Below are 17313 nucleotides of genomic sequence, written 5' to 3'. Positions count from 1 at the left end.
TTCACTGTCAGGTCTGAACCTTTTTGTTGCAGGTTGTTTGTCTTCACTTATTAAGTCAGTCTTTCCATACATTAACATATTAATGGGCGATGTTAATGCCAAGGTTGGTCAAGGTAAGGTAGGAGAACAAGTAGGAAAATATGGGCTTGGAAACAGAAATGACAGAGGAGATCGATTGATTCAATTTTGCCAAAGTGAAGACTTCGTAATAACAAATATCTTTTTCAAATTACCTCCTCGACGGTTATATACATTTACATCTCCACAACATACCAAAGAAAAAATAGTGAGAAATCAAATAGACTACATTATGATAGCAAGGAGGTATCATAATGCTGTTAAATGTACTAAGACGTACCCAGGAGCTGATATAGGCTCAGATCATAACCCGGTAGTTACTGTGATAGAGGCGAGACCAAAAAAGATTGGAAGACCACACAGAAAGGCACTAGAGTTAAATAAACTTGGAAACAAAAATATACGACAAGAAACAGGAGAAGAAATAAATGAAAACCTCCGTTCAGTGCAGCAACAAATTAACGATACAAACAACGTTAACCAAAAATTAAAGTACATAAATACAGCTATACAAATAGCAGGAAAGAAACATCTTACAAAAACAACAACAAAGAATAACGGGTGGATGACACAAGATATACTAGACTTGATGGAAATCTTATTGTAGATCTAGAGAATAAAATAAAAAGATGGACAGAATACCTGAATGAATTATTTGAAGAGGATAGAAACAACTCAGATAATCAATGCAACTGGGCCAGACATATTGAAAGAAGAAGTAGAATACGCAATAAGAAACGCTAAAAATGGAAAAGCAAATGGACCTGATGAAATACCTACAGAACTGTTGAAGCTTTTGAATGATAAATCCGTAACCATAATATTAAATTTTGCAGCGAGGAGCTAAAACAGTTTCCCCTCCACTTTCCTATGTCGATCTTTCGAAAGTAACTTCGTTTCGAAAGGTTTTAAGTTTCGAGAAATTGGATGAATTGTATAGCTATAAAATTCAATATAAAGTTTAGATTTTCATTCAAAATTTGTGCAAATTTTACTTCTTAATGTTTATAAACAACGGAGATATAATTAACAAAAAAATTGTCGCTAACTTCGTTCCTATTGTTTATAGAAGGTTTGTTTTTTTTTTTGTTAAATGTGAGTTTTTTTACCAGCTATCTAATGGTTGTACGTACAAGTCTGTAGCTTGAAAAATATAGAAGTTATTACAATTGTTTATAAGTAAAAAACATACCCCTTTTTCAAACGTTTATTTTGTAAAAAATTTCGATGAAAACTTAATATTCATTTAACTTCTGAGATAGTATAAGTCTTAAAGAATCCTACGAAATTTGTAAAATGTGTCTAGCATCATTCATAGGGCAAGCTCAATGGTTTAAATAATTAGTCCCAGGGATAAACAAATTGAATAACTTTTAAACTATTTGACCGATCGGGGGGAAATTTCGCACAAATTTAAAGGACGGTAATTCCTCAATGTTGAAATATATTAATACCATTTTATTTTGTTAATAAAAAAATTAATAATTAAATTTATAAATTAGTGCAAAAAAACTGATTTTTTCTCCGTAATTATTTACCAATTTTTATTGAAAAAAACGGGAAAATAAAGATATTCTTGATATAAAAAAATGGTATAAATATTGTTTATTTAAATTATAAGGGAAAAAACTTATAGGTAAAAAATCAAATTCTGACCATAAATTATTTTTTAAAAAACACGCAAGGTAAAAATAGTATCTTTTTATCTATTCGTCACCTAGTAACCCGTACCTATGTCTTAAAAGCTTCAGATATCTGAGAAACATTTTGCCGTGAAATCGATGATTTTTGTATAACCAGACTGGGCTAATTTAATTAATTGTTAGCAGTTGCAAAAAATAGTAATATAAGGTTTAATTACTTCTTTGAAAATTATTTTAAATTATATAGTATTTAGCAAACATTAATTAAGTCTTTTATGTCAATAGTATTATCTTAAATTTATTATAATTCCATGTCCGCTAAAGAATATTAATTCACCGAATTCGCTCTCATTTTCCTAAACAAGTTAAAACATGAAAACAACTGATGCCGTCTGCTGCAACAAGATTATAAAAGTTGAGTCATCATCTCACCAACTTTTCGAACATAATTCTGAATTGTCACGTACAATCGAACAAATATAGTATGGAGACTATTAACTGGTATAACTTTTCACAGGTACATAGTTGGACGTCTGCATATGCACAGCGTGATCGGCATTTCCGGATGAATTTAGTTCTGTGAAACAACCGTTAAAATTTATAAAATCATTTCGTCTCTGTCTTCACGACGAGGAGTACACTCGCTATCTTTTCAAGGTACTTCGTACCTCACCGGCTTTCGGATGTTTCTGGTGCATGCGCGACCACATCGCGCTCTCGGTTCACCAGTTGAAACTTTGCAAAATTTTCTTGAACATGTCTGGGTAAAGATTCAGGAAAAATATTGTCGAAATGACAAGATTTAACAAGAAAATGTTCAAAATGAATCTCCCACCTAAATATTATATTGGAACTTCACCACTAAAACATCTTATTTCTTGCTTGCAATTGTCAATTTATAAACAATGTCTAATTTTAGGAAAAACTTGCGCCCTTTTAAAGTGTGTAGTAGTGCCCTTGTAAATAATAGTGAAATTGAATTGTCCCATTTGTGTGTTACAATGGATGTGGTTAAAATTAAAATGAGAAAATTGTAAGTATACATTTATTTACTTTTAGATAATACAAAGTTGCTATTTATGGATGATGTAATTTTGAAAAGGAGAGGGTATTCAAAGAAAAATTTTACCAAAGATAAAGATATTTGTTTATGTTCATGTTTATTTGGAAAGTGAGCTTCAACATCTAATGCCAATTAATTGGCATTACATTAAAGTAGAATAACACATTATTATATTTTAACTAACAAAAGGGAAGGATCCCAGATCCCAGTTTTATAGTTTAAATAAACTTACAGTGAAGTAACAAACTTCATTGTAAAATGGTATAATATGTACATAAATATTTAAAATTTAATTTACATTTTAAATGTCTTAAAAATTAAAATTGAAGTGACATAACGTCGATATTAAAAGATTTAACTCAAGGAAACATACTGAACTCTACTCGAAAGGGGGACTTAAACTTAAATTTAAGTCGTTTCAATTGTAATTTTTATGACATTAAAATGTATATATATATATATATATATATATATATATATATATATATATATATATATATATATATATATATATACAGGGTGGTCCGTAAGTAATTGTACAAAAAGAAACAGTAAGATTTAAGCCAAATTGCTTTAATAAATTGTTAATATTAAGAAAGATACAGAGTGTTAAAATGCAAATTTGAAATTTAACTTTTTGCTATAACTTTCATATTTGTGAACATTTATGCATAAAAATTTACAACTGGGTACTTCTAAATATGAGGAATTATAATTTGATGCACACTTTGATGTAGCTGATAGAGCTACATCATACATATGCCACATATGTATCATAAATTTGCACTTAACTTTTTTGTTCTTCAAGTAACCGGTATTTGTGATAAAGAATATTAAAGATACATTATTTTAACAACAAAAAAGGTAAACTTGTTATTAACTTCGAAACTCAACAGTTTTCGAGATAATTGCATTTTACAAATCAGCTGCATAATTATGATTTAACGCAATTACTCTAGGCAACGAAGGAAAAATAGACAAAAACATCAATACTTTTGAATTTGGGTATAAAATACCTTTAACTAAAGTTAATATTTAACGAAATATTAAATTAAATAAATATATCAGCAGGATAATTAATAGTAGGATTTGACATCAATAATTTGACAGAATAATAGAATTTAACATCAAACATTTTACGTTTTATATAAAGTTAAGTCATAATCAAAACATTTTATTTACAAACCAAATTAAGAAATAGTTAAAATAAATAACATTAAAACTTTTTTCAAAGTAAGTGTTCGATATGTCCACCATTTTCTTTAATTCATTTGTCAATATATTCCATAAAAGATCGTCTCATATTAAATAGCATCATTGATTCTAAAGAAACTGCTGCAGTATTTATTTCTTCTCATAGTTGGTTGCGAATGTTTATGGGATTCTTATAGACACGTTGTTTTAATGCGCCTCATACACCAAAATCAAGCGGAATTCTGGGCTACGTGGTGGCTATAATATACAGATTGAACGAATTTAAAACGGAACATACAATTTAATATATGTCTGTTTGAACTGCATTTGAAATAGTGGACCAATATAAAACTTGGACAAAAATAAATCCATACCCGGTGATAGGCATTGTATAAAATATCGTTCAACTATCTGTCTCCTTTAAAGGAAAGAGGAGCTTGCCTAATAGTCGGAGAGATAGAGCCGAAATTTTGAACTGATCATTAATATGACATTTCTCTATTGGAATATATTCATTGTAACTGGGTTAAGACTTTGTCTTACAGGCGGACGCCCCTCGTGGTACAGGGGGTGGCTATACAGGGATGAAGTTGTAATTTTTTTCCAAAAAATTAACGATCGATAATATGGCTGAAAATTTGCCCAGAGTAAGATCATGGTATAACTAGACGAAATCCCAAAGGGCGGACGCGAGAGTGGATACATAAGGGGTGGCGGACAGGGATGAAATTGCAATTTTTTGGGGAAAAATTAACGATAAGTAATATGTCCGCATTTTCATGGCTCATTATTTAGCCCCTAAAAACTCTAAATCCAAAAGAAAAAAAAATTTAGAAAAACTTTAAAAATTTCGTCATTTTTCTCACTCTCACTGATGTGATCACATTCATCATCTTCGTCACTTTCACTTTCAATAATATCACATTCATTATCTGCTTCATTTTCAATCACTACTTCTCGAATTGATTCTGGCATCTGAGGTCCACTAAACCATTTGAATTTATATGTTTCATCTTCAAACTCCCAACCATGTTCTTCAACAATCAATTCTGTTGGTACTTTTTTATGAGCATTTGTCCAAATATTTGAAATATAATGGGCTCGCAGTAGATGTTGGTGTAATTCATCTTGACATGGTGGTAAGCTTGAAACATCGAAATTTTTTAGTTTTTTTTTTTAAAGGCTCGTTCATATCATGCAACTTATACTGCCGGTTAAATAATGAAAATCTGACATCGTTTACTTTTCTTTTTGGAATTGTTCTCGTCAGTCCTGTTCCATATAAGTGACATATGAAAGTTTCTAAGGTTTCAAAAACTTCATTACAATCGAAGTCAGTTTCACCAAGTTGGATAAAAGCATCTTGATACTTATTACATTTAGCGCATGCGTCTAGAATTACTGATCTAAATGGAACGCGCATCATTATTATTTTAATATTTTAAAATAATAATGATGCAAAATTAATGTCCAAACAGAATTTGTAAAATTATAATTAACTAATGAAAAAAAAAATTCAATCAATTTGAAAGTTAAAAAAAATATTGAAAATATCTAAGTACAAAGTAAAATTCAAAACTTAAAAAATTGATAATTCCACTATTAAATTGATTTTTATTAATAATTATTTGTAAAATGTTAAAGGAATTCTACAAATTCAATTTTACCTATTGATAAATAGAAATAATATATTTTGTATTTGATTATTAATGTAATAATAAATCAAATTTTTCTTATATCTGAACAACCATTATTTATGCAATATAAATTTAAAAACCTTTTTATTGTAATAAAAAATAAGTAAAATTATTATTTGTTATACCAAAAATATTTAATAGTTAACATTATAAAATTACTTTAATTTAATAAAATATCAAATATCAAACATTTATTCAATTAAAAATTAATTCGTAAAATATTTATATTTAAGAAAAAAATGTGATTTGTAAAGTAAATATGACTTTAGTTTGAAAAAAAAAACATTATCATAATATCATTTTAAAACTACAAAATATTCTATAAAAGATTCAGACGATGACGTAGAGTTTTATCAAATGTTTTAGAAAAGTTTTAGAAATATTTTTTTCTTATCGTAAAAATCGTTTGAAAATTTTTGGAAAAAAATCATGGTATAACTTACAGAAAATCGAAAGGATTCTATAAATTAGATTTTACCTCAAAAAATTACGAAAATTTTCATTTACGGAAATTTTTTTGGAAAATTTTGAGGAAAACTCTACTTGACGCTTCTCAGAATAGTAACAGAAGTGTGCATACAAATTTTCAAATCAATCGGTATAAAAATATCATAATAAAATCAGTTTGAAAATTGTTACCGAGACCTAAAATGCGCAGGCAAGTGGTACATTTGACCCCGTTTTATGGCTCTCTGTACCAACCCAGCTGTCCGCCCTTTTGGATTTAGAGTTTTTAGGGGCTAAATAATGAGCCATGAAAATGGCGGACATATTACTTATCGTTAATTTTTGCCCAAAAAATTGCAATTTCACCCCTGTGCGCCACCCCTTATGTATCCACTCTCGCGTCCGCCCTTTGGGATTTCGTCTGCTTATACCAAGATCTTACTCTGGGCAAATTTTCAGCCATATTATCGATCGTTAATTTTTCTGAAAAAAATTACAACTTCATCCCTGTATAGCCACCCCCTGTACCACGAGGGGCGTCCGCCTGTAAGGCAAAGTCTTAACCCAGTTACAATGAATATATTCCAATAGAGAAATGTCATATTACGGATCAGTTCAAAATTTCGGCTCTATCTCTTGGACTATAAGGAAGCGATAAGTGGTTTGACAGCATAATAACTGCTTGTGTAGTCTAGTTTTCACAGTGATTCTAGGCAACCCATTTGGGTGGAGTTTTGACTTGTTCTTGAATGAATTTAGAATCCAGCAGCCCGCTGAAGTATTGGATTTTTATAATATAATTATTTGACAACCTTTTGTTGGCCAACCACCTAGAGCGGAGTTGAGCCGAAATACATTGATTTCGTATGTTCCGTTTTAAATTCGTTCAATCTGTATAATGGATGAATATATTCTTTTGGATACATATCCAAATCTTATTGTATATTATGAAACTACATCTTGCAGAGGTTGTCGCAGAGGTTGATAAAAATGTATTAAACTGTGATGTGTCTCGTTTATTGATTACTTATATACACACGTGTTGTTAAATACACACTTGTTAAATACAGAACATTTAACAAGTTATGACCATTTTTATTTCGAAATCCCTATGAAATCAACACCATGTATATAGAGAAGTAATATATAAACAATTGTTTATTTTGTTAATTAAATAAAAGCCAGATCTCGAGTACAGTTTTTATTAAATCTTGTCCAAGTACTTTCGCTCTTAGAGCATCAGGGGCATTTCGTCAAAATTAGGCTATCCAACAATTTGGTGAATGTCATAAACATTAACTAATACATTTACACAACACTAGACAAAGGACCAACAGTTTAAAAATTATTATAAAATTGAAGAAGCTACACATTGGGTAACAGCAGGAGAGAGAATCATTCATATGGATTTCGAAATAAAATTGGTCATAACTTGTTAAATACTTTGTATAGTAATGCAAAATCCAATATTTACTATAAGAACAAGAATAATGAGAAGAATACAAATTTGAAAAAATATATAGGGTGTCCTATTTAAAAAAATGTATGTTTGCCGTATCACGTAGTTATTAATCACCCTGTAGAATTCCACATATTTCAATCCACGATTCAATAATCGATTCGATTCGATAATCAATTCGATAATCGATTCGATTCGATAATCGATTGAAATAGATTCGATATTTGGTTCGGTTCGATAATCGATTATATTCGAGTCCGATACGATTCGATTGCATTTTATTTTATTTTATTATAACTTTCAATAAATTTGTGCTTTTTAAACATAAATTTGAATGTACAGGGTAATTTACGCAAGTCTAGCATAGTCCACAATATTTATTTTTAACACCATGTATATTTATATATTTTTGAAAGCTCCTTAACAACCTAATTTCAACGAACTATGATGTAGGGTCTATTATAAAAAATAATACAGGGAGAAATTTTGAAATTAAACACTGTAGAAACCACTTATGGAATAAAATTTGTTTGTCCTTATCAAAAAAAAAAAATAATAATAAATAATTAAAAAACTGACGCCGAGAAAATTGTGAAGACCCTTAACTTCTAAACGTTTACGATTATTGGTAAGAGATCGTACAAATGTGACAGTCCTAGCGCCATTTAAAAATATATACACAGTGTGTCCGTAAAGTATGGAATAAATTCGATATTTTCTAAATGAAAAGCCTTAAAAAAATCTAAAACACGTCGATTTTTAAATTTAATGTTCTAAATTTTACAATAAAATTTCATTATACAAGGTGATACATGTTACAGTGATGATCTTTTTTTAAATGTAACACCCTGTATTTTAGGACATTTTTAGATCTATAAAAATGAGCTGATTCTAAAAAAGTATAATACTGGGGGTCTACCGGATATAATTTGAAAGATATGCGCTTAGAAAATTAACTTTTATTGATTTATAATATTAGAAAATTATAAAGTCTCCAATATTTGCAGGTTTCGTTTTATAAACAACATTCTTTAAATGACCCCACATAAAATAATCCAAAGGATTGAATCCTGGCGACTTCGCTGGCCATTCAATATGTCCACGTCTTCCAATTCACCTGTTCGGAAAAATTTCGTTTAGGTACCTTCGAACATCTAAAGCATAATGCGGAGGCGCACCATCCTGTTGAAACCATAAACTTTTATCAAAACCTCCAAGATTAATAATTGTACTGGGGAATAAATTAACTAAAGTAGGTACGAGATACCCACTTAAAAACTGAAGGTATGCTGGCCCTTTTAAATTACCTTCGAAATAGTAGGATCCAATGATTTTATTTCTTACAATGCCAGCCCATGCATTTACCTTTTGCTGGTATTGTGTATGATGTTCCTGCATCCAGTTGGAGTTTTCTTTTGCCCAGTATCTACAATTCTGACCGTTGACCTCGCCATTTAATTTGAATATAGCCTCATCAGAAAAAATAATATTTTGAACGTCAAACGTCAAACGTTTAACATCATTATTTCGCAAAATTGTATTCTTTTATCTGGATCATCCGCGTTTAATTCCTGTACAACTGTGCATTTTACTTACTTTACTTACTTTTACGTACTTTGTGTACCGTTGTTTTGAAAACATCGAGATCACTACTAACCTTACGAACAGAAGTGTGCGCATCTTCTTCAAAAGCAAGTAGAACATCTAATGTTGTAACATAATTTACAGAGGGACGACCTGATTTGCATGCATTTTCAACCGTACCAGTTTCTCGAAATTTCTTTTCAATCTTACTTACTGTTGACTGCGTGATGGGTATTTCTGGATATTTATCATTAAATAAATTACACACTTCCATCTGAGTTCGCGATTTGTCTCCATATCCAATCATCATGAGTATTTCAATTCTTTGCTTTACACTCAAATTTCTTTCTACTTAAAATTAATTCTAAGCAATAATACAGAACATTCACGAATTAATACAATTATTGTACTACTTAATTGTTATTGAACGTTACTAAAAATAATTACAGTTTTACCAAAAACTAAAAGTAGGCTACTTTTTTGCAATTGATAATAATAATTTATTTTCTAAGCGCATATCTTTCAAATGATATCCATTAGACCCGAGTATTATACTTTTTTAAAATCAGCTCATTTTTATCGATCTAAAAATGTCCTAAAATACAGGGTGTTACATTTAAAAAAAGAGCCGATGACGCCATCATTGTAATGTGTATCACCTTGTATAATAAAAATCGAAGTGTTTTAGATTTTTTAAAAAGACTTTTCATTTAGGAAATATCGAATTTATTCCATAATTTACGGACACACTGTATATAGATGAAACCCATTTCCGGATTTGAAATCGAAACTTCTAAACAAAATAAAACATATAATTTTCATTACAATTAATTGTGGTTTAATCCCAATTAAAAAATATCTGTGTTACACATGTCACAAGAAAATAGCTTCAGAACCATTGCACAATTTTATTTTTCAAAAGAACATTACGACGATATTTCATGTTTGACGGCGTTTCCATGACGGACACAATATTTTTCATTAATGGTTGGTATATATATTACGGTTCTGAAAATAAACCACAATAAATTGTAATAAAAATTATAATTTTTAGTATTTTTGTATAATATGTCAAACTACAGTATTTTTTCCTGTCTTGCATTACAATATCCATTATATGTACTTATTTCTAATTCATTTGGGATCGATTTATTTTAATTTAGAAAATACATTTCTCTCCGCCATTTCAAAACGAACCAATGATTTGAAAACCTATTTCCTATGTTGTTGTTATCTGTTTTACCAATAAAAATTATGTATGTAACCATCCATTGCCAGTATCTCCCCATCTGGTTATCGAATTGTTGTTACTATGGATATAATATCAGAATGATTGATTCCAAGGTACTATGCCATCTTAGCCTTTTTGGCTTTTTTCTATTAGAGTTTGATCTATATGTACTATCTTGTATTCGTTGGTTTTGTATTCTATTCAATTTTGGATTCTTCAACGAGTTTTCATCTTTGTTGGTTCTAATTGTCTTTTTTGTTTGCTTCTTTTGGGACATACTTTATTGATATAATAAACGTTACTCTAATATAACTTATAAATCGTCCTTTTAATAATTAATTGTTTAGGTAAGTTAGGTAAGAAACAAAAGAACGAAGCAGTATATTGAACTAAGCAGTACATTATACTGCTTAGTACTTTATACTGCTAAGTTCCTTTATTATTGCTTATATACTTTAATCATTTGGGGTTTTTTTAGCTTTACCCATTCTACCAGCATTATCCACCTTCCTCATATTTTGACATGGTTCCCACTTACTGAGACATTCTGTATATGTATATTTTGTTTACCAATTCTGTGAAGAACCTCGATCGAAAACGATAGTGAATGCGTCTTTATCTACATAAATCCTTTTTTGGATATTATGTGGCTAATATCAATAATAGATTACAACAAGGCCTTTGATAAAGTACGGCATGATCACCTAATCAGACTACTGACAGAAAAGAATTTAGATAAAAGAGACATCCGACTAATAGCAAATATGTACTACAATCAGAAAGCAGTAGTGAGAGTAGAGAATAATACCACTGAAGAAATTGAAATAAAGCGAGGTGTGAGACAAGGGTGTATACTGTCACCAACCCTGTTTAATCTCTATTCCGAAGACGTAATGAATAGAACACTCTCTGAGCAATCCGTAGGTATTAAAATAAATGGTGTTAGATTAAACAATCTGAGATTTGCCGATGACACCATTCTGATCGCAGAAACACTTGAAGAGCTACAGACATTGGTGAATAAGATAGCAGACTGCAGCGAAGAATATGGACTATCTTTGAACATAAAGAAAACTAAATTTATGGTAATATCGAAATCAACACAAAATGTCCAAAATTTATATTTACACAATGAAATTATCGATCGAGTTAGCAAATACAAATATTTAGGCACTTTTATAAATGAAGACAACGATAGCTCAGCAGAAATCAAAATAAGAATAGAAAAAGCCAGATCCATATTCACTAAAATGAAGAGAGTGTTCTGCGGAAGAGATTTGAACCTTGAAATGAAACTTCGCCTGATGAGATGTTACGTACTTTCTGTGCTGTTCTACGGAATGGAGTCATGGACGTTGAAAAAGATTGATACCAAAAAATTAGAGGCATTTGAACTGTGGATGTATCGCAGAATCCTGAGAATATCATGGACCGAGAGAGTCACAAATGTCGAGGTCTTGAGAAGAATGAATAAAGAAAAGGAAATCATATTTACGATCAAAAAACGAAAACTGCAATACTTGGGACACATTACAAGAGGCGAAAGATATGAACTGCTTCGAATAATTATGCAAGGGAAAATAGCAGGAAAAAGGTCCATAGGAAGAAGACCAAACTCCTGGCTAAAGAATCTTCGGGAATGGTATAGCTGTAGCAGCAACGAATTGTTTCGGTCAGCAGTTTCGAAAATACGTATAGCCCTGATGATCGCCAACCTTCGGAACGAAGATGGTACTTGAAGAAGAATATCAAGGAACGACATTGATCCTCACTTCCCACACATATCCTAAATTAAAATTGCTACATAGTTGTCTGAAAGAATGTGACATAATTATTCTTTTTAGATATTGATAAAATGCTTACTTTTAAAGTGTCACATTTTAAACAAATGTTCTAGTTACAATGTAGTCCAGATATAAAGGGTGGAATACACAAAATTATGTCTATCCTTGTTTTAAACAATTATAAAAAACGCTGAGACCCGTCGACTTTTTTATATAAATGTACGCGTTTTAAACATAAATTTAAATGTACAGGGTGACTCGCGCAAGCTTATGTTGTCCATAAGATTTTTTTTGTGGAACATCCTGTATACTTTTATATTTGTAAAAGCTTTTTATCATGTAGGGTCTTTTATAAATAATACAGGATGAAATTTTGGAATTATAAAGTGGAACGCAGTTAACGCTAGGACACTTCAACTTTTAAATTCAAATGTGCGCTTTTTAAAAATTACTTTAAATTTAAAGGGTGATTCATGCAAGTCTAGCATAGTCTATAATCTTTATTTTTAAGGAAACACCCTGTATATTTTTGTTTTTAGAAGTTATTTAACAACCTAATCTCAAAAAAGTATATTACGTAGGATCTACTCTATTAAAAAAAACGGGTGTGGCAGTCCAGTGAGACTGCCGGTAGAAGTTATACTTCTATAGACGCGTTCGCCTTAAAAATTTATAATGAAGTCAATCTGCACAATCATTACATATGTAATGCTATAGGTAAGAGAGAGCAGAAAGAGAAAAATAATTAGTTATATAGGTATATGGTGCATCGTTTGCTGTAAATAAACATTTGACCTGTAATAGGAGTATAGTAAATGAAGGATTGTATCAATATTTTAATGAAAATATATATTTTTATTTTTATATATGTATAAAAGGAGTTGAATGCAAAAAAAATTTTACACATACTCTGCAGTAAAATTCATTGTTTATTTTGTTATTAATATAAAAATTACAATACAATAAATACACTGCAACATAATTCAATATAATAATACAATAAATTAAAATGTAATATTTATAAGTATTTGAAACTGCCAATATACATACAGTTCATCCCAAACCCTTCTTTCAGTGCGTCATAGTTGATCGAATTCTCTCTAACACATTAAGCTAAAAGTGACAGAAAAAAACGTGAGTCTGTGATAATTATACATAGAACTTGGAAAATTATTTATCGTAAACCTAATTCTAGTTACGGATGTATAATTGGTTGGAGTTTAGAATACGCTAAATAGATATCCAATCAATGATGCGCATAAATATAATTTGACGCAGAAGGTCTCGATCTTGACAGTACTTTCACAACGTCAATTGATAAAATAATTGTCATTCCAGGTTAGTATTATCAGACATTTTACAGTGAAAATTTAATTTTGTATTTATTGTCATAAAAATATTTTAAATATGCCGAGAGATATCGAGAAAGAACAAAGACTAATATTAAAATTATTAAATTATTTTCATTTAGAAAAAGAGGGAATACGATCCTGCAACTGTCAAATTTAACTAAAATGACATGCAATAATTCTCGACATTCTTAAAATCCTATATTATGTCAAAATAAGTGATGCACTGAAAGAAGGGTTTGGGACAGACTGTAATGGTTTCACAGATTCACTCTCATGCAAATTTCCAACGCCGACCGTGCGTATAGAAGTATAACTTCAATAATTCGAGTCAAACTTTGAAACTGTATAGTTTTCGTCAAGATATTAAACATAAAATTTTGAAATTAATAATTTATTATACTTAAGATAAAGGTATTTTTTTTTAAATATCTAAGGGGCCATTCAAGTATTACGTAAGCAGATATATTACAAAGATTTACTCTCCATCCCCTTTCCCCCTTGTCAACAAAAGTAAGCAAAGCTTTTACCCCTCTCCCCCATGTTACGTAAACATAGTTATGTTTATTTTTCTTTTAATTTATTCTGTTTTTTTATTGATTCATGAGCAGCAGTTATAATTCTAGAAATAAGTAAGAAAATAGATTTAGGATAAAGGACTTTAACGCACATAATATTCAATTAAATAAACTTCATTGATAGGGTATTTAACATAGAGTAAGGTACAAGTATTATAATCTTAAGTAATATTGTGAACTTCTTTTAAATTTTTAGTGTACATATTAATTCCAATTAACAGTATTTAGTCCATGATTCTATGTTTTCGATGATATTAGATGTTTGCTGCTCAATGTTGTGTGTCTGCTCACATTCATCAAAACAAATTTTCAACTGCGATGTAAGAAGTCACGACAAGCAGTGACTTCTTACATTTCTTAGGAACTTTTAACAAACAAGAATTTACAATCTCCAGAGGATTCAATGTAAATATATATGTATACATTAATAGAAGATTTAAATAAAACTTTAGATGGTTAAATTCAATGTCCATCAGTGTAATAGAAGTTCATTAATACACAATAAAGAATTACTAATAGAAAATTTTTTTATCTGAATTGTGTTTCGAAACTATTTTACGGATTTAATATCAGATGTCGCTATTGCGTCCGTTTCGAAGCCATTTTATCGTTGCTTCCCAAAGACAGAAAAGATTAATTTTCACGTTGAGAACGCCTATGAATAACTGTTCTGATGAGCTTTATTAAAGCGAAATACGTATCAACAGATTCATAGACGATTTGTACGTGAAATGAAATCTTGACTGTCTTTTTAATTTTAATTTCAGAAAAAAATTTGTTTGATAATAATACTACAACATTATTATGCGTAACCTATTGGGTCGACACAGTGGCGCACCCAGAATTTGTCTTAGGGGGGGGGGTTTGAAATTTTTTTATGCTACCTCCATGTTGAGTCCCTACAATTTGGGTTTTAGTTTAATTTAAAGTACTAAAGATAGCAGTTCCAAAGATTCAGGTATCTATTATCCTGCCTACCAATTAAAACCACCCTCTCTTACTTATGCGCAGTTGACTGTCGCACGTACCGTACTCCGAAAGTGGGGTGGCCACTGTAAGGCTGACGACATTTTTGGAACACTCCCTTCTCTTATCTAGATCTTATCTATTGTTCTGAAGCTATTTTCTTGTGGCATTTTAAAGTAATTACTATTTTAATGGGAATAAGCCACAATTGAAGGTTAAAATAAGGTTATTGACGTTTGACATTAATCCAACTTGTAAATACAATACATTTTGAAGACGGTTATCGCCGTATTCCCGTTCTCCTCCGGGAATCCTCCCTGTCCAAAGCATGCTTTTCCTCCAAACCTGTCGATTCCAGCGCTCTAAGTTTTTGGGGCCAACGTTTTTCAGGCATTCTCAATTGATGTCCAAACCATTTTGAACCTCTTCTTTCTATTCTGTCAATGACCGTTTCTGTAGCATTCATGTTATTTCTTATAGATTCGTTAGTCTTCCTTTCCTGCCTTGATGTTCTAGCACTTCTTCTCAAATAATCCATTTCAACTGTCAACAATCTTCTCTTCAGGTCTGTATTAATTGTCCATACTTCAGAGCTATAACAAAGAACTGATTCAACCATGGTTTGACCTATTCTTTTTTTTGTTCCTTTTGGAAATGTGGTGATCAAACCATAAGGAGTTTAGACATCCTACAATTTTACGTCCCTGATTAATTCGTGTTTAATTTCGGTTTCTCCCAAGCCGTTCTTAGCAATGAGTGGATCTAAATATTTTAATTTTTTCACTTGTTTGATTTCCACGTCCTCGTCTATTAACATTTCAAACCTTGCATCTGAACTGATAATTAAGTAAATATTCTGTTTTCTTCATGCTGACTTGTAACCCCCATTTTAAATATTCTCTCTATAGACGCTTTATCATAAATTCTAGATCATAAGAATCTTGAGCTAGAATGACTTGGTCATCCGCTAAGTTCAGGGAGAACAGTACGTCATTTCCTATGGGGATTCCCATTCCCTGGCAGTGCTTTTTCCAATTTTGGAGGGCTGCCTCAATATATAAATTAAACAGTAAGGGTGACATACTGCATCCTTGTTTTAGTCCTTTAGTTACTTTTATTGGCTCTGATTGTCTATTTCCGATTTTTAGGTAAGTAGTGTTATCCCTGTATACTTATGTGATTATTCCTAAAAGGTATGGTCTAATGTCGAGTTGTTCTTAAGCTTGCCACAATTTAAGTCTTAGAACTGTATTATACGCCTTTTCTAGGTCGATGAAGGCTAGATGTACTTCTGTACCAACCGCTATTCTTTTTTATATTAATTGTTGGAGTATAAACAAGTTATCAGTGCAAGATCAAAGATCAAAAATTCAAACGTCAATAGGTAAACTTATTTTAACTTTCAATTGCGACTTATTCCCAATAAAATAGTAATTAGATCTTATCTCTGTCATTAGCTCGGTTGGTGTTTCTCTTCTTCTTCTTTCTTTTTAATAACTGCTTGGATGTAATTGTGAACACTATTCCATCCCTCCGTATTTCCCGTCATCTTCACGATCATCTCTTACAGTCACAGGGTTCATACCTATTTCTTTATACATTCTGTTTCCTTCCACTGTACATCTATTACACTCCAGCATTGTGTGAGTAACAATGTCGGAATATTCGCAGTATAGGCATTTATCTGTATCTGTCTTTCTGAACATATGAAGATACGCCCTAAAACAGACAATCTACCCAGTCCCTTAGGCTCGGGATCAGCATCTTTGTCCACTGAGCAACATCTTTCTTGTTGTTCCACTCTTCTTGCCATTTTTCCATTGATCTTTCCCTTTCTTTTTTTATAGCTGTTGTCAAATGCTTTCTTCTCCCATAGAGATGTCTCTTTTCTTTTCTACTGCTAACACATGCAGAGGAACACAACCCGTGATACAGTCCTGTAGGCGCATGCTACTCGCAACAGACTCGTTCTGCCTACTTTTTTATAAGCCTAATATTAGGTATCTATATCTAAATATAATGAAAAATATTATTAATTATTGCGTATTTATACAATAATTATTGTGTTCTACATATTTAAAGTGGTAATTTAATTATTCAATCAGCGTTTTGGATGTTTTGTATTGTGTGTGAAAGACAAGTTACATTTTCTCTACTATTCTTTATATGTATATTGTTTACTTTATATGCCCTGGGAGGGGGGGGGTTAACCCCCAAAACCCCCCCTGGGTGCGCCACAG

At 30.9% G+C, this 17313-nt stretch overlaps 1 protein-coding gene across 2 annotated transcripts in view; it reads left to right on the top strand.

Moving 5' to 3' along the window:
- Positions 1-2359: 2359 nt before the first annotated feature.
- Positions 2360-17313, top strand: part of Pli (E3 ubiquitin-protein ligase pellino) — a 298776-nt gene continuing 283822 nt past the window's right edge. The window contains exon 1 of one of the 2 annotated variants that reach the window (XM_072534651.1): positions 2360-2754. In XM_072534651.1, coding sequence (XP_072390752.1) covers positions 2627-2754 — 128 coding nt within the window. In that variant the 5' untranslated portion in view covers positions 2360-2626. The remainder of the gene's footprint in view (positions 2755-17313) is intronic. The other variant, XM_072534650.1, reaches the window with a different exon arrangement.

Source organism: Diabrotica undecimpunctata, chromosome 6 (genome assembly GCF_040954645.1).
Source record: "Diabrotica undecimpunctata isolate CICGRU chromosome 6, icDiaUnde3, whole genome shotgun sequence".
NCBI lineage: Eukaryota > Metazoa > Arthropoda > Insecta > Coleoptera > Chrysomelidae > Diabrotica > Diabrotica undecimpunctata.
This window is presented reverse-complemented; position numbering and strand designations above follow the sequence as displayed.